Source organism: Pipistrellus kuhlii, unplaced genomic scaffold, assembly GCF_014108245.1.
Source record: "Pipistrellus kuhlii isolate mPipKuh1 unplaced genomic scaffold, mPipKuh1.p scaffold_m20_p_10, whole genome shotgun sequence".
Classification (NCBI taxonomy): domain Eukaryota; kingdom Metazoa; phylum Chordata; class Mammalia; order Chiroptera; family Vespertilionidae; genus Pipistrellus; species Pipistrellus kuhlii.
The window spans coordinates 41,798,125-41,820,797 of record NW_023425405.1 but is presented as its reverse complement, the minus strand read 5'-3'; the positions used below and the strand labels follow the sequence as shown (position 1 = coordinate 41,820,797).

Here is a 22,673-nt window from a genome sequence, read left to right as displayed (position 1 = left end):
GTCACTAATACTCATCAGATTTATTTTCAGAGGTCTATAATTAATGTTTCTTTTAACATTAGAATACTGATTTTACTGTGCATGTAAAAATATTATTCTGGTGGGGAACAATTTATTTACATTATAATAGGCTTATCACAAGGCCTCTATGACACAGCTTTGTAATAGAAAATTTCCAGTGGGTTTATGACACTTTCTACAGATGATACTAACAGACTAGATCTAAAATGTATGCAACCAAAGGTACACTTTTGTTCTAGAAGAGATTACAGGATATAAAGTAAAAATAGATGGGATAATAGGTAGAAAAAAACATTTAAAAAGGAAAGCTAAAGTAAACAGGAAAATAATAAAATGTATAGGCAAACTAATGAAACAGAACACACAATAGAAAAAGGTTTCCCAGTACTTTTCTATCCTTCACTCTGAATTGTCCAGATTTATTTGGAGGGGGGGAAAACTCACAAAAACAAAAACCTTATGTAATTTAATCTTCTACATAGAACAGGTATAAGACTTAACTGATAGCAGGCAAAATAAACAGACTTTGATTTCTTAATTTTTTGTTGTTGTTTGGGTTTACAGTATTTTTTCCTGGCTATTCCTATCTAAGAGTATATTAGTTTCAGTTAAAGAGTAAAACAGACGGGGGGAAAATCTTATCTCTATTCTAGATATTCCTAACTTAATATCTGGAAAGAAAAACAAAATTTTCATAGTAGTATCTTAAAATGTTTTAAATGAATTAAACTTACTTTTATGACTTTCATACATCCAAAGATGTGTCTGCTTTTGTGTTTTTACCACATCAAATGGCAAAGTTACAACAGCTGCGAACTATCAAAAAGTAAAATTGATTGATTTAAATCTGCATTAAATTTTTCCTAAAGTTACATTCTCTTAATTAGCAGGCTATTTAATAAGGATAACACTGAAAATCATAACTAAACTAACACATAAAATAAAACCAGATATATAAGCTTTTATTAAAGAAAATAGATATATGTCTTAAGTATTTCTCTGAAAATTTAAGAATAAGTAAAAAGTCTCAGACAAGTTCCCCTACTCCCATGAGGCCACACAACTAGTGGCAGACATAATTCCAACCAGACATCTCTGACTTGAAACCAGTGTTTGCAATCCCAACATGCCTATGTTGCATTATTCCTTTATTATACATGAAGGTATAATACCTATTTTAAAGCAGAAATTCTCAAATATTTAGCAAGCATTTAAAATTTTCTAACAAATGTTTAAAAAACATAATAAAAATAAAAGAAAATGGACAGTGAACTTTTAGTTTTATATACCTATATATCTAGTTCATCTCAAAATGAACCAACTTAATTATTTTCACAATGACCTAATTAAGGAAAGTGGTTTTTTTTAAAGATAATTAAATGCCCTTAAGAATGTCTCATAATACATATATTAATAAAAGCATAATATGCTAATTAGACTGGATGTCCTTCCGGACAAAACGGGGGCTGTGAGGGAAACGCAGGTCTGGGTGCCTGCCAGCGGCCGGAGGGAAACCCGGGTCCCCAGAGGGAAGCCAGCGCCAGCAGCCGGGGAAGGAAGGCCTACTCTTGCATGAATTTCTTGCATCAGGCCTCTAGTTTGATATAAAAGCCATGTACAGTAAATAAACCTGATATTTTATTTGGCATATGGACTCACATTTGATCAATATACTCATAAAATGACCCATAAAAATCATTTATATTTTATTTCAACTGAAAAATGTTGACTTAAGTTCTTGAAATGAAATCGAATTCAAAGATCTCTCCATTATTGTGTCTCCACTTACACAATTTAGCATGTAGAAAAAAATAGCAATGATGTTATATTTGTTAAATGGATTTTTGATATTTTCTAAAATGATGTGGTTTTCTGTTTTCTGACAGGAAGCCCAGACATTGTTCACTGACATACTTTTTTTTTTTCCCCCTTAAATCCTCACATGAAAAATATTTTTTACTGATTGTAGAGAGAAAGGAAGAAACATTGATGTGAGAGAGAAACACTGATCAGTTGCCTCTAACATATACCCCAATTGGGGATCAAAACCACACCTAGGTAAGTGCCTGGACCAGAAACTGAACCCACAACCTTTTGGAGTACCGAACAACGCTCCAACCAACTGAGCTACCCAGGGCCACTGACATAATTTTTCTGTTGCAGAGACAAAATTTTATTTGAAAACAGTCAAAAGGCAGCAATATTTTCTAGATCATTAAAAATTTTTATTTATTTATTTTTAAACCATTTATTTATTTATTTATTTATTTATTTATTTATTTTTACATATTTTATTGATTTTTTTGCCCCCTTCCCTCCCTTCCACACATCCCCTCCCTCCCCAGAGCATTAAAATTTTTTTATACATCTTTTTATGTTAAACAGAATTAGTAAATAAAAAAACTTTCCTTCATTTTACTGGAAAACTGGAAAAAACATGCTAAACAAGCCATTATTACACTTTTTTTTTTTTTTTTAGATAGTAAGCATTTATTTGTAAGTTAACTGATGTCATTCCAACTGTTAGGAATTTCTAAAAATAATTGACTTTTTTTCTTTATAATGGATTAAGATATAAATTAAATACAATTAAATTACATTTAATCACCTCACAAATAAGAGGGATAATGAGAAGAGTTTGCTGGCATTGGAACTATTAAATTGTTTAAAAAAAAAAGTAATTGCTCTTTTGCTTCAATATGTTTATAACCCACTAGGCTTAGTTTAATAAATCTCAGACCTGGGTATATTCAGAGTTGAATTTTGAACTCAGTCACAGTAGCTTTCTTAGCCTAGGTTTTTGATACAATTATTCCAATATTTTCTTGCAGGTCTTCATCAATAAGTTTCTTCACTCTTGTTTTCATTTGGTTCCAATATGTCAGCACCTCACTCTAAGTCATCACAAATTCATTTTGTAAGAATGTGGATACAAGAAAACTCTTTGTGGCCAAGATAATGATGATATGAATCTGCATAAAGTCTACTACATGACTTTTTATTAAGTAAATGGGTGGGAAAAGGTGAACTCTACTACACAAAATAAAGGTCATTCTCATTCCTCCCTTCCGATTGTAAAATTCTTTTGTTAAATTTGTTAAAATTCATTTAAGAAGTGCTCAGCCAGCCTAGGCCAGGGAGCTCTGTTGGTTGGAGTGTTGTCCCGATACACCAAGGCTGCAGGTTCAATTCCCAGTCAGCGCATATATAAGAATCAACCAATGAATGCATAAGTAAGAGAACAAATCAATGTTTCTATCTCAAATCAATTAAAAAATTTGTTCTAAAGTACTTAGTTAAAATGTTTCCAAAGAAACAAATTAGCAGAAGAGAATGAAATTATATTTATTCAATTATACATATGAGATGACACTCTATTAAATATTACCTAACCAGGCATTTAATGAACAAATTGCAAAATACCTTGTAATAACAAAGCACTATTTAAACTACTATAATTATAACTGTAGCTATCAAAAAAGTCCAAAACTTCAAAATATATAATAATAATGAATATGTAATAAAAACATAGATACAAAGTGTATTTTAGAATATTTGAATGGCTAGTAACTTATTCCCTCAAAATAGGATAATACTCAGAAAAATTTTAAAGCAATGCAGCTCAAAAGTGCTATCTCAATAGATATGAAATGCTATGTAATATTCTGTTCTGTTTTAATAAGACAATTATCATTCTGACATACTAACAACAAAAGAGTAAACTTACAGAACCAGACAATGCTCCTGAAGTAAAGTTGACCGTAAATGTGGGTTCATATAAGCCATATTTCACACACAACCATTTCCTTATAAGTTCATAGTTATACCAGTACATTGCTATAAAAAAAGAATGAAATGAGTGCATATTTAGAAATGAAATGCGGACCTTAGAGAAAATATCTGTGAGGTTATCGATTAAAGGAAAAGACATTCTAACCTTTACATATCTTGTTTTCTGTTTAAATGTATACTAGATAAGAGTTTTTAAAAAGGAACAAAATTATCAATAATATTATAGCAGTCTTATAAACAAAAACTCTATGCATCAGTGAAATAGAACTTTAATTCCAAAATCCAATAAAGACAGTAGCTGAAAGGAAAAGTACAAGCCAATCTCATTCATGAACATACGTAGGTATACAATCTTACAGAAATTAAATAATAAAAATCAACTGAAGCCAGATGTATTTCATAAAAGATTCATTTGCTATGACTAAATTGATTTATCTATAATAAACCTTTCAGATGCCACAAACCATTTTGACAGAACCATGGGACCACTTCTATTTAAAGCAAACCAAGAAATTTCTTAGAAAACTAGGGTTAGAAGAGTTCTTTAACTTGATAAAGGGTATGCATCAAGAACTCATCCCAAAAATAATTAATGGTGAAACAACAGAACTATTTCCTTTAGAACAAGGAAAATGATAAGGATGCAACATTATCATTATTACTATTCAAAACTTTACTAGGCAGTTTTATAGAAAAAAAATAAAAGCTATAATGGTTAAAAGTGAAGAAACAAAGTAGCTATAATTTACATATTAATGTCTACATAGGCAAACCAGAAGATATGAAAACAAATTAGAATTATAGCAGTTTTAAAAATAGCTAACAATAAGCTAGTAGAGAAAAATCTACGGTAACACTGACTCAGGCACAAAGGGATTTAGGAATTAAAAAAAAAACCATTAGATTTTAAAATAATCTATCTATATATCTATATCTATCTATTTTACTGATTTCAAGAGGAAAGGATAAGGAGAAAGAGAGAGAGACATCAATTATGAGAGAATCATTGATCCGCTGCCTCCTGCAGGCCACCTACTGGGGAATGAGCCTGCAACCCAGGCATGTGCCCTTGACTGGAACCGAACCTGGGACCCTTCAGTCTCAGGCTGACGCCCTAGCCAAAGCAGCTAGGGAAAAATAACAGATTTTAAAATAGCTACCAGAAATTGGGGATGGGTGGGTATATCTAGAAATAAATCTTTTTTTTTTAAGTGGCATATAACCTTTATAAAGAAATTTTAAATCTCTGCTAAAACACTTTAAAGAAGAGTTATATAATAGATATGACATTCCTGGGGTGTAAGGTAATATCAAGTTTTCTTTTATAATGCACTAGTAATTTAGACAGTACTATAGTATCAGCACAGGCTTAGGCAAACTGGCTAGTGAAAGTTTGGTATGTCAGAGGTGATACTGCAAATCACTGCAGAAACTATGGTTATTCAGTAAATGATGCTGGGGTAACTGTCCATTCACGTACAGGGGGAAACAAATACTTATTCACTTCATAACCCAAATCAATTATGGATACATGAATGACCAATGAAATAGTGTCCAACCTCAGCAATAATCAGAAAAATGTAAGTTAAAGTGAGATTACTACTTTAAATTAGTAGATAAACAAAAATTAAGAACTGCAACAATGAAAGTACTAGGGAGGGTAATTTGTCCTTTTAATTTTACTTTTGTTTAAGTGTGAGTAAGCAAGTAAACAGTGCTGCTGTGAATAGTCTCCTAGTGTACAAGAATTTCTCCAGTATTAGATGTGCTGGTTCACATAAACCTATTTATTTAAAATTTCATTTGGTAATAGCCAATTCTTTTAAAAATTGCAATGTTCTAATTCATATATTGAAGTGGTGATTTCATAAGTATTCATTTTATTAATATACGTATATTTTATATCTGTTACCTTTATTGTATCAAATATATAATACAAAAATTAAAAATACATTTGGCATAAGAATCTATGATTAATTACACACTATATTTTTCTAAATAGCATATCAACTGATCACAACGTTGGAGAAAAATACTAATGAAAAGGGAAAGATGGACAGAGATATGAATAAAAGAACCCCCCCCCAAAAAGGATTAACTCAAGAAAAAAAAGAAAACAGAACATTAATACAAAGGTTTTTAATAATTATTTCTTTCAAGTCTTAAAGGAAAACTACGATACACAAGAGAAATGGTACTGAACTATGCACACTCCACGTTAACCTTAAATGTCTTTTTCATGATTTTCATCTTTTTCATAATTCAACAATTAGCACAATCTTCTATCAGATTTATAACAGTCTTATTTATAAGACACTCATTTAATAGGGAAGGTTTTTATCTTGATAATTAAAAAGAGTAGGAACCAATATTATTCACAGGCATTCTTAAATGTACTTTTGTGATATTTTTATTTATAGTAGTTTACTTACTTAGTACTTTACTTACCTTATTCTAAGTAAATTATAATCTCTGTAAATTCTAAGTAAATTATAATACTTTACTTACCTTATTCTAAGTAAATTATAATTATAATTTAAAATAAAGATAGCTTGCATTATCTAAATGCAAATAAACACCAATTAATGTTGGAAAAGAAATTAAACACAAGAAGAAAATAAAACCAGGCTTAAATTAGAAACTATTCAATAAAGACTCATAAAGCTTTGAGATCCCAGCAATGATCTAGAAGTTTTGGTTACTAAAGAAGAGAGCTCACACTTAGCCTTAAGGGATTTAAAATATAGTTGATTTTATAGTTCTATATAAAAAGACAAAGTTAATTAAAATTTAGCAGATAATAGTATGATATATCCTACCTGAGAATGGTACATCTCTAAGAAGAGTAGGAGTCCAGCCTCTCCAAAGGGAAATCCAACCATCTTCTGATACTTTCTTGCTTATAAATTGATGCAGCTCGTTATAAGAAAACCTTTTAGATTGCATCTTGGTTCTTATCAATTCTAATGGACTTATTACAGTTACTGCACCAACTAATTAATACAAACAAGCAAATATTAAAAAACAAAACCAGAGCCATGTACTATGCAAATACACATCCAAAATTAATATCGATAGTTCATACATTTTATATTTAAACTTCTATTTTGAAAAGTCTGCAACCTTAACATCAAATATTTAATGCCAACATACTGGGGCAGATTTATTTTCCTTGATAAAGGTATTTCTTAAAAGTCTGTTTTTAGCACTAGGTAGTTTGCTCACTGGTTAGAGCATGGGCCCTTGAACTGAACGGTTTCGGGTTTGATTCCGGTTAGAGGCACACAACTAAACTTAAAATCTAGAATCTAAAACAAATTCATTCTAAAATCTCTGTTTGAGATTCAACAGGAATGGGTTGATCCCATTTCATTCTGATAGCAATTACCATGCCATATGACTTCTAGAGTATAAATATTAACAAATCAATAAAAACTACAAATGCAAAATATGTATTACTAATACTCTGAAATTTCATATAAATTCTCTGTGAATGTCAAAATTATAAAAGATTCTTTAAGCAGAAATTAAAATGAAAATATAATAAAGGTATTACTTACATCTGGCCACAATTCCAGCAAAAATTGGTATATGGCGTTCATTTTCTCCTAATTTAGATTTCAGGAAAGCAGTTAATTGATCGTAGCAAGTAAAATAGATAACTGTAGCAGGAACTGCCATTACTCTGTTAAAAACGCACAAACGAAAAAATTTATACAAAATTACAAAATGTTTAAAAATAAAGCTAAATTCCTTATATTTTATATAAGATAAAAACCATAATGAATCAGCCCATGAAATCAATTTTTCTTTTATTTTAAATATTATTAACTTATTAGGTTTTTAAAATAGGTATCTGCCCTCCAGAAGTTTACATTCTAATGTAAAATAAGTTGTGAAAATAAGTTAGAGTACCAGTCAGACCATAAATAGTAAAAGATAAATGAGAACACTTCTCTATCTCCTAGTCTTGTTCTATCTGTTTCTGACCTCCCAAATCTTCCCTCCCAATTATATTTACCATTACATAAAAATCACTGATGTAAAAAGTACAAGAGTAATTGGAACTATTTTTGACATACGGACCATATTTCATACCGCCTTAGAAAACTGGAAATAAATTACCACTAATGATGCCATCCTTATATATGGGAATTATATATAATTACATATAATTATATATAAAGGGAAATCTATAAAAGGACAAAGTGCAATGAATGAGGTTCGCAAATCTGCAGCTTTTTCAACAGGGAATTATTAAATTAAATACAGTTGCAGACACTGTTATGTCATAAATGTTAATGCAACAAAAAACCTTTCTATGTTAACGTAAAAAACCTTTCTATGTACTTTAGATGTAGTTAAAGTACATTCACAAACCATATTTTGGAATGCCCAATGTTCTAAAATGAAGTTTGATGATGAGAATTTAGAAATGATCTAACCACTAACTTTATAACCTTATTCAGTTAAAATATATGCCTCTAAGTTGACTACCAAAAGATAAATTAGAAAGAAATGAGGTATAAAAGGGCAAATTATTATTTGGAATTTTTAATTTGGCCTTACTAGTTTATCACATTAATTCATATAACAGCTTGTTAGAAAATTTAAATTATCTGGAAAAAGAAAAGTATATTTATCACAGTATCTCCTTATTTTAGTAAAAAACAAACACCAAGTTCTTAATTTCTGAACATGGAAGTTATGCTTGTGCACCACAGACAACACAACAAGCCTAGTTGCTCAAATCTTCTATACGTTCAGGACGGCATTATGTGCATGCTTGACCTTTGGCCGACTTCAAAAAATGTAGCCCTTGGAATATTCCCCATTATAAGGTTTTCGGGTATACCTGGAGCATTATTTCAACTTATCTGGATTTATTTATACAAATGATAGGATTTTTGGTAAACATCTGCTTTCCTTTTAGGGATCTGGAGTTTTAGTAATCAGAGTTGTTCACATGTTCACAAACACAGAATACGCCTGAGTGATCAATCCTCAATAAAAGCCCTAGGAAACACTTTACACAGGCTGCTGTAGTTCAATGCTGAAAGAATAAGCACAGAAATCACACCCTCCCCCCCCCCCCCAAAAAAAAAAAAAGAAAGAAAAGAAAAAGAAAAAAAAAAGCACATCCTGTGCAATGCCGTGAGGGAGGACTCTGAGCCCATTGCCTGGCCAACTTCTTTTGTCTTTTTCCTTTACTAAACCATAGGCGAGAGTATAACCTTCTTTAGGTCCCATGAGTCCTCCTAGCAAATCATAAATGTGTTGGTCGTTGTGGGACTCACAAAACAATGTTTTAAAATATGAAAAAGTTCTAATATTAAAAATACACAGTTTTGTTTAATCATTGTGTAATGCAAAACAAAACAACACTATCATTTAGTAAAAGAAAATACTAAATTTCAACTTACAAGGTGGGGGGAAGGCCACTCCACAGGGATTTAATGCCCTCATTTCGAATGATTTTTATAAATGCATCCTAAAATTATAATAGAGAATAGTAGTCAAAATATATTCCTAAACCTGATATACAAAAAGCTTATACTAATAACTGGTAATTTGATTCTCTCAAGTGTTTATGTCTAAAATACAAGTTTTTCAGATGTATGTATGGCCAATCTTTTTTTTTTCTTCTTCTTTTTTTTCTTCCTCTAAGGAATTGTCATTAACTTTCAACACAAGTAAAGGATTCTGGATAATACTTTTGGCTTACAGAATAAAGTCTGTATTCCTCAGCTTTGGATTATTCTAATTAGCTCTAAGAAAGCAAGTTTTAAAAAAAATATAAAAAGGAAGTGGAATAATGGCAGGGAATTTGTCAGATTAATTCTGCTCACCATTTATAAGATCTGAGGAAAATATTATTTAAACCTAATATTTGAAATCTCTGGAGAGGAACCAAAACCAGGCAAAAACTAAAGGGAAATCTGCTGTTAGAGGACAAAGTGCAATGAGTGAGATTTGCAAATCTGCAGCCTTTTGCCTATGGAAGTGGCAAAAAACCCACAGCACAGTCAGCTGGTTGAAATGGCAAGTCCAGAGTCCAGGCAGGAAGAATAATCAGACGGCTGGGGGGCAAATCCTGGAAAGGAAGGCACTACACCAAGGCATAAGCCCCCAATTTGCTTGCAGTAGCAGCCACAAAACTTGGCTCTCTACTAAATTATGCAATCCCAGCAGAATTCCACAGGGCCCTGCAGGCCACCAGAGGGAAGCACCTGTTTAAGTTTGAGTCCAGCCAAAGTTAACTGCCTTTTAGAACAAAATTGACTCTTCAGAAAGAATCCAGAGTCTTTATCATAATCATTCACAAATCCACTATCCAATCAAAATTCATTAAACAAAAGAAACAAGAAAATGTGCTCATACTAAAAAAAAAAAAAAAAGTAGTGAGTAGAAACCAACAAATATGATTCAGATGAAACTATTAGCAGCTATTCTAAACATGTTTAAGGATTTAAAACATGATATATGCAGAATGAATGAACAAACTTGGAATTTCAAAAAAAAGTTACTATAAAAAAGCCAACCAAATGAAAACTCTACATCTAAAGTGAAAAATTTACTAAGTGGGCTTCACAGCAGAATAGAAACAGCAAAGAGCAAATCAATGGATTTAAACCTGAAGGGCAAAGTATGTTTACAGTGGGGAGTATGCAAAACACAGAATTTATTCTTGTATTGCTATTTATTCATTTTCCACATGAACTGCAAACCTATTTTTGCCCCACCATGTATAAAATAGTATAACAACCTTATTTCAATAAGTCATAGATGAAAGGAGAGAGAATGATACAGGAAAAAAGTAAAGCCAGAATTCTATATGCAGCAAAAATACGCTTGAAAAAATGCTCAATAAGTGCATTTTAGATGAACTAAAACTGAAAGAATACTCTGACAAAATACTTTTAATAAAGAATGCTGAAAGAAGTTCTTCAGAATGAAGTGTTCACAGAGAAAAACAATGAGTAGTTTTTTATACTTACTTTCACGCCAAAATATGTGAATGAATGTATGTAGCAGCTTTATTCAAAATAGCTAAAAATTGGAAACAACTCAATATCTATATCAAGGAATAGTACAAGAAACAAACTTTTGAAACATGCAACAATGTAGATGAATCTCTACATAAGTAAAAAGTGCCAATCCAAAATATTATATATGTTATGAGCCTATTTAAATATAATAATATTCTTGAAATTACAAAATTGTATAAATGTGAACAGATTAGTGGTTGCCAGGAGTTCAGAGCAGGTGAAAGCACAAATGGGTGTGACTATAAAAGGGAAAAAGAAGGATCCCGGTGGGGATGGAATTGTTCTGTATCTTAACTGTATCAATGCCAATATCCTGGTTGTGGTGTTATACTTGTTTTGTAAGATGTTACTATTAGAGGAAACTGGAAAAAGGGTACTTGGAATTCATCTATATATTTTTCTTAAAATTGTGTACAATCTATAATGATCTAAAAATAAAAAAAATATTTAAAAATTTTAAATAATATACAACCCCCCTTTTGTTCTACATAAAAAAGCATGAACAGCCCTGGCTAGTTAGGCTCAGTGTTAGAGCAACGGCGTGTGGGCTGAAGGGTCATGGGTTCAATTCCAGTCAAGGGCACATACCTCAGGTTGCAGGCTTGATTCCCAGTCCCTCCTTTGCAGGAGGCAACCAACTGATGTGTCTCTCTCACACTGATGTTTCTCTTTCTCTCTCTGTCTCTCCCCCTCCTTCCACTCTCTCTTAAAAGAATCAATGGGCCGAGACCGGTTTGGCTCAATGGATAGAGCGTCTGATTGGGGACTGAAGGGACCCGGGTTCGATTCTGGTCAAGGGCATGTACCTTGGTTGCGGGCATATCCCCGGTAGGGGGTGTGCAGGAGGCAGCTGATCGATGACTCTCTCTCTCATCGATGTTTCTAGCTTTCTATCTCTCTCCCTTCCTCTCTGTACAAAATCAATAAAATATATTTTAAAAAAAAAAAAAAGAATCAATGGGAAAAATATCCTCCAGTGAGGATTAATGAAAAGTTTGTTTTTTTAAAGCAGGAAAAGAAAGTTAAAGAATTAAAAGCAAAGAAGTACTTTCTTTTCCCTGCTTCAATATCCACATTTTATCTGTGGCTATTGAAGTGCTAACTATATGATTAAATTTTACTGTCTCATAATTTGAAAGATCTTTCACACAAGATTAGATATAAAAATAGAAAATATACTGTGATTATACATAATATAATCTTACTAATGTTCCCCGGAAATATCCTGGCTTCTTATACCATGCTTTGCTGCCTTCTTCTTCACAGATACAGACATGATCCATAAGTCCATTATTATATACAAAACATTCTCCTAACAAAGAAGATTACAACAGTCAACAATTATGTCACACAACTATATTATTTTTATTAATGAATAAATTGAAATTACAAGGAGGGGACTAGAAAATTATAAGAAAATATATAATCTTGTCCTCACCTTTTAGGAAGAAATATAAATAATGTGATTTGCTTAATGACACAGCGTTGGTATCTAAATTCACAGTGGTTAAAAGTGAGCCATTTTTATGTTTTCAGAACTGTAGTAAGCAATACAAACAGAAACTTTTTTTTTTGTTATCTGGGGGAATGGAGAGAAAAGATAAAGGAGGAAAACCTGTTTTGATATGAGAATATGAGTGTCTTCTCTATTGGACAAGAAAACTCTGTGGTATGAAAGGGAAATGCAGACAGAAATATATTATGAAACCTCATGTATATCTGAATGATGCTAAAAGAGATCTTTAAAGTTCTCATGACAAGAAAAATAAATTTGTGAAGTAATGGATGCTAAACAACTTGTGGTGATCATTTTGCCATGTATACATATAATATATATTAAATCATTATGTTGCATACCTAAAGCTAATAGTGTTATTTGTCAAATATATCACAAATAAAAATAGAAAAAATTGGTCTTCTTGACCAATGTAAATAATGCTAGTTTAGACTTTCATCACCTCCCACCTAATTTACCACTTCTTCTAATACCAACTCCTTCCCATTATTGGACTAACTCTTGCTGTCAAAACTATCTTCTCTGTTTGACCACGTACATAATTCTGTAAGTTTCATAATATATAACTCAGTGCCTCCTGCTTTTAAGGTTTTCTTTAATGTGCAGGAAACGACCTTACCTTTTAGTCTCTTCTTATAATCCATATATCCTGTTATTCATCTGAAATATGCCTGCTGTTCATTCCATCTCACTGCTACACATTCAACAGAGTGGCATTTATGTCTGAGCCAAGTTCCTCACAGTCCAGTCAGTTTTCTCCTTTTTAAACATGTTTTAAAGTGCCATTAACTTTATAAAACTATAAAAATGGGTGAAGAAATTGCCATTTTTGCCCATCTAATAAAAATATATAATTGCTCTTCTCAGGTTGCACACCACTATATTGCCTGACAATTAACCAAGCTGACTGATAATGAGTTTCTTATCACTGTAGGATGACTATTGATGTTGTAGAATTGGCTTAGCTCTTGGACAAAAGAGCAAGCTAAATTGTAAGTTCCCTGACAAGTTAATTCTGTTCGTACTTGTGAGGCATTATACCCCAAATTAAAAATCATGCTCTTACCTAATTAGTCTAGGTTTATAAAAGTATTATATATATGCATTTGTTTTCTGCTTCGATCTCATCATGTACAATTAGGTGATGAAAACATGCTTCTGCATTATGGAAAATTTTTTTGATTGACAAAAAAAAAAAAAAGATTAACATTCAAGCAAAAATGAATGCACTAAAAATCTTACATAAACTCCCAGTACATAACTAGTACATACCTTTGGAAAATTGGTTGTTTTGAGCTTGCAGTCGAATTTTAACAACATCCAGGGGTGTCACTACAAAGATACATTAAATTTCAATTAACAAGAGATACATGTAAATTGAGAAATGTTTGTCCAAGGAACACAAAATACTTGGTGGGGCAAAAGTAGGTTTACAGTTGTGAATATGTATTATTTATTTTATTAATTATTATATTTTTTCCATATAAACAACTATAAGCCTAGTTTTGCCCCAACTTGTGTATTGAACCATACTATTTCTCATGACTATATAATGGGTAAGATTATTTATCTTAAAGTGATTTTTGAATGTAACATTCTAATTTTTACCCTTGAATTTTGTTTGAAGAGGATCAATGAGAAGACAATGTAATTACTTCTGCTACAAATACTAAAATGTCACTTAAAATTTTCTACATCTACAATTCTATTAACATTAAAACTAAAATACTAGTCCAATAGTCTCTTTAAATATGGAGAATAACTGTATTATATGTAATTAATAATCAACAATACTAGTCTTCCTAATCTATTAAATTTACCTTTATCAAATGAAAACTATAGTTAATATAAATTTGAGTAAACTAATCATACAACATCTTTACCAACAATCTGTGTTATTCCTTTTTGGAACAAAACAGCAAAGGAGAATAGTTTTAACTTGCATGCTCTATCTGGCCCAAACAGAAAAATGCCTAGTAATGGTACCAAAGAAAACTTTCCCTCATATGACAATGATCTCTAAGGCCTTTACAACTCTAACATTCTGACCTGAAGTAACATATTTCCATCCTAAAGCTATATATGTGTATGTGTGTGTGTGTGTGTATATATATATATATATATATATATATATATATATATATATATATATATATATGTGTATATATATATATGTATATATATATATATGTATATATATATATATATATATATATATATATATATATGAAAGGCTAAGTGTACCTCCTATATTGTGTGACTAGTCGCTATGACATGCGCTGTCCACCAGGGGGCAGACGCTCAAAGCAGGAGCTGCCTTGGCAGTGGTGGTTCTTGGGTGGTGCACCCTGAAACCAAAGAGGAAGCTCAAATCCTCATGGGGCCACACAATTCCACTTTTGTCCATGGGTTATGTTGTTGCTGGGGCACTGAACATTTGCATTTGCGTTCCATACCCTGTACGACAGCAACTCCTCTCACACTTTAGGCCCTCTTGAGGGATGTCAGAGAGCCGGTTTTAGCCCAATCCCCACAGGCCAGGCCAGGGTATCCCATCTGCCGGAGGGACCTCCCCACCTGCCGAAGGGACCTCACTCACTCCACAGACGCCTTTTAAGCCAAGGTGCTAGCAGGTGTGGCAGGCCAGGAAGGGACCAAGGGAGGTTGGCTGCAGGGCGTGTCTGGCCACTGTTTCTCCCAGTCCCACCCCACTGCCCACCTTCTAATTAATTTCTTTTCAATGTGCACAAATTCGTGCACTGGGCCTCTAGTTAATGTTTGTCCTAGTCATCTGCTAAGTTATTTAAATAAACCAGCCAAGTTAGAATCATTAATATGTTAAACTGTCACCTAACTATGTCATTTGGTTGTGTTTATAAGAAATTGACTATAAATTAAAAAAACAATAAAACCCTACAGAAAAATGTGGTCCACAGAAATTTAAGAAATTCACCATTAACATAAGAAAGGTTAAACGATTTGTTATTTATTGCTATTATAAATTGCCCAAATCCTGTATAATGCTGAAATTTTATTTTATCTTCTTGCTTTCTATTTTAAAAAGGATAAAAGTCAGAAAATTTTAATACTAATAGGGACTATAATAAACTCCTAAGATAAGCTCCTAGTTTACAGATGAAAAATGAAGTTCAAGAGAAGTAGAGACAATCCTAAAGTACATTCACCCTGAGAATGACAAAGCAAGGTCTAAAATTCAAGTCTCTCAATATTCTGTCCTGTGTTCTTTTCTTGTTATGCTGATGGAGGGATACTGTTATTTATAAAGGATGAATAATAACATTAGCATTATTTCACAGATAGTAAAACTCAAATGAATTGATTCATCCAGTTACATAATCTGTATCAGTAACATTATTTTACCCATTAGTGATGTCAGTATGGCCCCAGTACAAGAGGCAACAATCTGTTGAAAAGGTGTTACATTGCAAATCTGTGGTCTCTCTGAGTCAGGATCCATATTTTTAACTAATTGAAGAAAAATCTGTTAAAGAAAAGCAAGATGTAAAATAAAAGTTTAATGGAAAATGCCCTCAAAATTCACTACTATAAATTTTAAAAACTATAAAAACAATAATTAGTATTAATGTTAAAGCACATGTTGTGACAACTATCAAAAGTAAATGTGTAAGTTCTATACACAAAGGCATTACATAACTGTCATTAATAGAACATGTTCTTGAATTTTTCACAAAGGGTACTTCAGCTAACCCCATGAGCAGCATTGCCCTTGCAGGACAGCTAATAAAGCATTAAGAAAACAGACTCTATGTAACAGAATGAAAGCACCGAACAACAAGACTCAGAATCTGTGAGTTTAGCCTCTTAAGAACTACTCAGATACTCTAATATGGCAGTTATCAGCAAATACAACACTATTTTTACTGCATACCAAAAGGTATAAAATAAAAACACATAACCTCCATAAGAAGCATGTTAGAAAAATTTGATGAGAAAAGCAAATTATACTTTCTAAAAATTCAGTTAACAAAAACATAAAAATCACTTATAAACTTGCTACTCAAAATAACCACTGGCAAAATATAGGTGTCATCTCTCCAAATGTCATACACACAAACACATACGTAAATATACAAATGTTATGTGTATAGATTATATACAGGGTGGGGCGAAAGTAGATTTACTATTGTGTTTACATGAAGCAGTTTATTCTTGTATTATTATTGTTTTATGATTTTCCATACAAACAACTGCAAACCCACTGTTGCCCCACCCTATATGTATATGTAGATATTAATTAAACATGATTAAATGTTTGTGTATCTGTGTACATACTTTTTTTTGTACATACTTTTTTTGAAACAAAAATAGGTTACTACCATTGTATGTAAATTGTAATTGAAAAAGAAAAAGGTACTATTCATATTGTTTAGTAGACCGCTTTGACATTTTAAAATATAGACAGTGTCAGTAAATATAGATCTGCATTATTATTTTTAATGCTTGAAGTTTTTAATTTTATTAATCAGTCTCATAATGTTAGATATTAAGGTTACTGCTAATTTTTCAATAGTGAATATGTTCTCCCATTCAATGGGCTGCTTTTCATTTTGTTGATGTTTTCCTTTGCTGTACAAAAGCTTTTAAGTTTGCCGAAACCGGTTTGGCTCAATGGATAGAGCATCGGCTTGGGGACTGAAGGGTCCCGGGTTCGAATCTGATCAAGGGCATGTGCCTTGGTTGCGGGCATATCCCCGGTAAGGGGTGTGCAAGAGGCAGCTGATCGATGACTCTCTCATCGATGTTTCTAGCTCTCCCTCTCCCTTCCTCTCTGTACAAAATCAGTAAAATATATTAAAAAAAAAAAAAAGCCTTTAAGTTTGATGCAGTTCTATTTGCTTATTTTTCCTTTTATTTCCCTTGCCCCAGGAGGCATATCAGAAAAAAATATTGTTATGAAAAATGTCTGAAACTTTACTCCCTGTATTTTTTTCTGGGATTTTTATAGTTTCAAGTCTTACATTTAATTCTTTAATCCATTTTGAGTTTATTCTTATGTAATATGTAAAAAGGTGATCTGACTTCCTTTTTTTTTGCACATATCTGTCCAATTTTTCCAACACCATTTTTTGAATAGACTGTCTTTACCCCGTTGTACGTTCTTGCTTCCTTTGCTGATATTAACTGACTATAAAGATGTGGTTTATTTCTGGGCTCTCTATTTTGTTCCATTGACCTATATGTCTGTTTTTATGTCTCATACCATGCTGTTTTGATTACTATGGCCTTGTAGTAGTTTGATATCAGATAGCATGATCCCTCCAACTGTGTTCTTCTTTCTCATGATCGCTGTGGTACCTACCTGGTTTAAGTCTTTTCCTCAACTCTATGGTCCAATGTTTTGTTTGTAACATCAGTAGCTGAAAATCTGTAATAAAAACCAAACAAAAAACTTTTTATCTTTTCACACAGGAAAAGGATAACAAGCCCAAAGGAAAGGAGCATGTACAACACTTTAAAATACAAATTAATATTTATTGGCTGCTTTCTGAGTGCTTTGAGAAATATGAAGAACACTCCAGAAATGCTGGCCATAGAGTTATGGAAGTATTAGCCCCAAAACATTCTATTATCCCAGTAATTAAAGTTTGATCAAAATTGTGAGTTAGAACCAAATTTTGCTTAGGATCAAATCTTTAATAAAAATGTCACAAATGTATAAGTCTATTATCAATTATATAAATTTCCCAAAGTACCTCAGCATAAAATAACCCTGGATAATAAAATAAGAATCAAAATATATGCAAAGACTGTTAAGTGGGGCAAAATAGAACTGTAGTAAAGAAAGAAATTTCAGACTGAAAGAAGCTACCTTAGGTAGATCGTGGGAGAATTCACATGAATTGTAATGGACAGCAGAATAAACATTTTACACAATATAATGATGAATAACCCAATAGTAAAAATAACACTTTAGCCTTTATTTAATCTACCTGCTAGGAGCTTAGCAAGATGTTTCATCTCTCCCCAATAACTTTCCCCAAAATCCTATGGCATTAAACTTTTAAAAAGGCAACATTTATACTTAATATGTATGATTTATAATAAAACTAAAATGATCACTTCATGGTATCACCCCATTAGAGAAAAATTTAGCAATATGTTATGAAAAACAAAGATGTGCTGTTCTAAAGTAAACAAACAAGAAGCCCTGTGTGAGACGAGTGCCTAGGATGTGAGACTCTCGTATATTGCTGGAGAGAAAGGTTAAAAACATCACTACTTTCTCATAATGTTAAACATCAAGTAACCACATGATCCAGGAATTCCAAGAAAAATAAAAACTAGTGAAATAAATAAAAATTAAAAATATTTCCACAAAAGACCAATGTTGATAGCTACATTATGCATAACAGCCCAAACACTAAAACAACCCAAATATCCACCACCAGCTGAATGGATAACTTGTGGTATAATCACCCAATGGAAATACTACTCAGCAATAAGATGGACAAGCTACCAACACATGTAACATGGATGGGTCATAAAATAATGTGTTATGCAAAATAATTCAGACCTAAAACAGATAAATTATATGTTTATACTTATATGAAGTTGAAATCCAGCAAAACTACTTATGATAATAGAAATCAGAAGAATGGTTATCTCTGGTGGGGAAAGGGAGATTAGATCAAGGGCTGATAACCTTCTGAGAGGACATGAAAGTTCTATGGGGTGGTGGTTACATGTACATACGTATTTGTTAGAACTCATCAATCTGTATGTTTAAAATGGGTGCACTTTATTGTATGTAAATTATGAAGAGTGTTAAACATTTTTTAAAGGTACATGATGAGTTCTCACTGGCATAGCACACTGTAGGTACTCAATCAATACAGAAGGAAAGAAGGAAGTGGGATAGGTAAGCAAACAGTTTTACAGTTATGGCCAAATAGGTATTCTGTACTATTTACCCTAAAAGAATTTACAATCAAGGCCAGAATATGATATATTAGCTTTGAACCAGTCACACCCCTTACTGGAGATAGAGCTCACCAACTTGGGCATTTGTCCCGACTAAGAATTGAACCTTGACCTCCTGGTTCTTAGGTCGATGCGTAACCACTGAGCCACAGCCAGCCGAGCCCAGTTCATGATCTTTAACAGCTACTTCGGGTGCCACGGCAGCTTTTGAACTATGCTGCCTCAGGAGGCTCCACTCTCAATTTCTGAATCTTCCTGTATGGCTTCTTCTCCATTTTTACCCTTCCCCTAGGTTGTGTTCAATGACCTGACATGCTGAATTTTTCCTGCTTTCCCAGCCGTGCTCACCTGAGACATGGGCTTCAGTGCCACAGCCACTAACCAACTCTATCCTCTCCTATGCTTGGCCTGCAAACCTAAGAACTTAACCTCTGAAAAACCTTAGGCCTTCCAATTCACCAGAGTAATGAGACTCTAAAATGTGAAAATTAAAGATTAGAAGTAGCAACAGGAGATAGTATATCAATAGTTGGCAATGAAAATGGATGATAAATACTTCTCAGATATGATGATTAAATGAAACATTCTTGAACATATACCTTATTCTCTTACCAATATATGAGCAGGTTTCTATACTTGCAGGACACAGATATAGGACCAAGTCCTTCATCCAATGGCTATGAAAAGATTTGAGTCCCAATAATAATTTCTTTTAAATTAACCTTGGGTTACAGATTAGAAAGTTACTAACACTATCTAGTAAAACAGACTCTGCCTTTCAGAGATTGGCTTTATCACATAAAATGCAAGCAAGGGTGTGCCTAAAAGCAGAGGGATAACGAGATTACTGTCCTTCCTCATTACAGTAAATAGGGAGGTAATTCATCTTCCAATAGAACATAACACGGGCTTCATTTTTTTATTTTTTATTTTCTTCAATAGAAACATGTTTAAATCCTTCCCATATCCTCCAAAGACCCAATCTTCCCTTCCTATTATTGTAATTCCCTACACTGACAAGATTTTTTGCTAAAATACACTCAATATGTTTCACTTCAAGCCTACCATCACCTAGTACAGTACTAACCTTATATATTGATAAGGTATTAATATATATCAATATATTAGTATATATTGATATCTTGATATATTGATATATTAAAATTCTCACTATGGAAACCAATGACATCTTAAACAACCAGAACAAATCAAGTCCAAGAGTTTTTGAATTCTTGAGGTTGGAGGGGCCGGTGTAGTTTACCACAATTAAAGCACTTGCTGTGCTCTCACTCTGTGCCAGGACTGTGTTAATAAGAATGTTTCACTTAATCATCATATCTGAGAAGTATTTATCACCCCTTTTCATAAATTAAAATTGAGGCTCAAAATTACCCAAATCCATATGGTGAAGCCTACATAATTCCAACGTTTTCAATTCTGTGACTTTTAAATGTATATATATATATTGACCTCAGAGAGGAAGGGAGAGGGAGAAATACAATAGGAAGATCTGTGATGAGAATCATTAATTGGCTGCCTCCCACCTACCCTCCACAGGGGATCAAGCCTGCTACGTGGGCATGTGCCCTGACCCAGCATGGAACCATAGGTTGGCACTCCACCACTGAACCACACGGGCTGGGCTTCTGTGATTTTTGACAGCAGTTCTGTTCCCAGTTCTCTTCCTAACTCTGTGGCCTTTTCTCTGTGGTCTCTTTCACTATTTCCTCACTCTCTGCTCATCACTGCTTCTCTTACTTCACATTCCATTTCCTCCCAGGACTGTAACTACACTATGTTAGTGTTTCTCAACCTTTTAACGTTCTCTATAAACAGTAAAACCTTGCTCTTTCTGTAGTTTGCATTTTGAAAACAGGTTTTTCCCAAATAGGAATTCTACGACTTGGATATGTGAATTATAGGGCCAAACTACACCGCCTCCTGCCTCTCAAGATCTGCTAACCTCTACAGATGAGTGATTGGTTTCATTCTCCCACGACTGAGAAGTAGCGATTGGTCTGTGTGATGTCCCTCAAGCCAATCAATCTTCCCTTTATCGCACCCCACTCCCAGACATCTTCCCTGAGTTACAGACAAAATTTACCAACTGTCTGATAAACATAGCTCCATGACTGTCTCCCCAGGCCCTTCGATTTAAAGCCATCCTAAAAACAACAACAAAACCTCTCTGATCAAACCTGAACCATCGCTTTTTGTTTTCCATTTTTGGCTAAAGGTATCCCAACCCAACCTTGTCTATGCTTTCAGGTCCCTATTGGCAAAACGGTTTTATGAGCACTAACTTCTCTGAACTCTTAGGTCAAAAATCAACATTAAACAATGGGTGCCTGGGGGTAAGAAATGCACAGTATTGCCCTTCTTCCTTGAGTTTACAAGCAGAAACATACCCAAGCCCATATTTTGTGTGTGTGTGTGTGTGTGTGTGTGTGTGTGTGAAGCCTATTCTCATCTATTATACAAAACAAAATTGAAGTACTTTACAAAATATTTTCACTTAATCCGTATTATAATCCCATAATTATCCCCATTTTATAGATGAAAAAGCTGAGGCTCAAAGGGATTAAGGTGATTTAACCAAAACCTTATAAGCGGGTCTAGTCCAGACCCCAAAATCCCAAGATTTGAGACTTCAATTCCAGTCTGTGAAATAAACTTCGCCACCATAAAGCGGGTTTGTGCAAAGCAGAGGGGCACACGGGTCAAGTACCAGAGGGGGGCTCGACCCTCCCTCCGGGCCCGCCCCTCCCTGCAACGCCCCCCCGGCCGCCCGCAGCCCTGCAGGTCCCCCGCGGCCTGTGTCTGCCCGCGGGGTCTGCGGGGATCGCGGGAAACCACGCTCCGCGACCCGAGGCGCGCCGATCGGGGGCAGCCGCCGCCTCCCCGCCGCCCGGCCCGACACCGAGTCCGGGCTCAGCCGCCGCCGCCGCCGCGCCTCCGGACGACCGGACGACCGGACGGCCGACGCGTCAGAAACAAGCGAACCTGGTGGAGAAGGCGGCAGCACGGCGGCCGGCGACCCCGGCAGCCCCAGGAGGCGGGAAGGACGCCGCGGGAGGGCTGGGCCGGCCTCCGGCGCTAACTGCATCCACCTACGTGCGGCAGACTCGGGGCCGCGGAGCCTCCTCCGGACAGGGCAGGGACGCCCGGCAGCCGGGCTGCGAGCGCCGATCTGAGGCAGAGGGCATCGCGGTGGGGAGGGGCGGGGCGGAGACGGGCCGGCGGGGGCGGGGCCCGCGGCTTGGGGAGGCGTGGCTTGTGGCGGGACGTGCGCCTCGGGGAGGCGTGGCTTGTGGCGCGAGGAGGCGTGGCTC

General features: G+C 34.3%; 1 protein-coding gene across 7 annotated transcripts in view; it reads right to left on the bottom strand.

Annotated features, from left to right (window-relative positions):
- SLC25A40 (solute carrier family 25 member 40) overlaps nt 1-22,673 on the bottom strand; it is a 35,445-nt gene that overhangs the window by 3,934 nt on the left and 8,838 nt on the right. The window contains exons 1-11 of one of the 7 annotated variants that reach the window (XM_045578474.1): nt 22,456-22,479; nt 17,720-17,785; nt 15,760-15,880; nt 13,651-13,710; nt 12,301-12,354; nt 12,068-12,174; nt 9,237-9,304; nt 7,374-7,498; nt 6,633-6,806; nt 3,749-3,858; nt 756-837 (exon numbers count right to left, since the gene is read on the bottom strand). In XM_045578474.1, coding sequence (XP_045434430.1) covers nt 756-837; nt 3,749-3,858; nt 6,633-6,806; nt 7,374-7,498; nt 9,237-9,304; nt 12,068-12,174; nt 12,301-12,354; nt 13,651-13,710; nt 15,760-15,856 — 877 coding nt within the window. In that variant the 5' untranslated portion in view covers nt 15,857-15,880; nt 17,720-17,785; nt 22,456-22,479. Of the gene's footprint in view, nt 1-755; nt 838-3,748; nt 3,859-6,632; nt 6,807-7,373; nt 7,499-9,236; nt 9,305-12,067; nt 12,175-12,300; nt 12,355-13,650; nt 13,711-15,759; nt 15,881-17,719; nt 17,786-22,344; nt 22,416-22,455; nt 22,480-22,673 lie in introns of those variants that run through there. The other 6 variants (XM_045578475.1, XM_045578477.1, XM_045578476.1 and 3 more) reach the window with 6 other exon arrangements.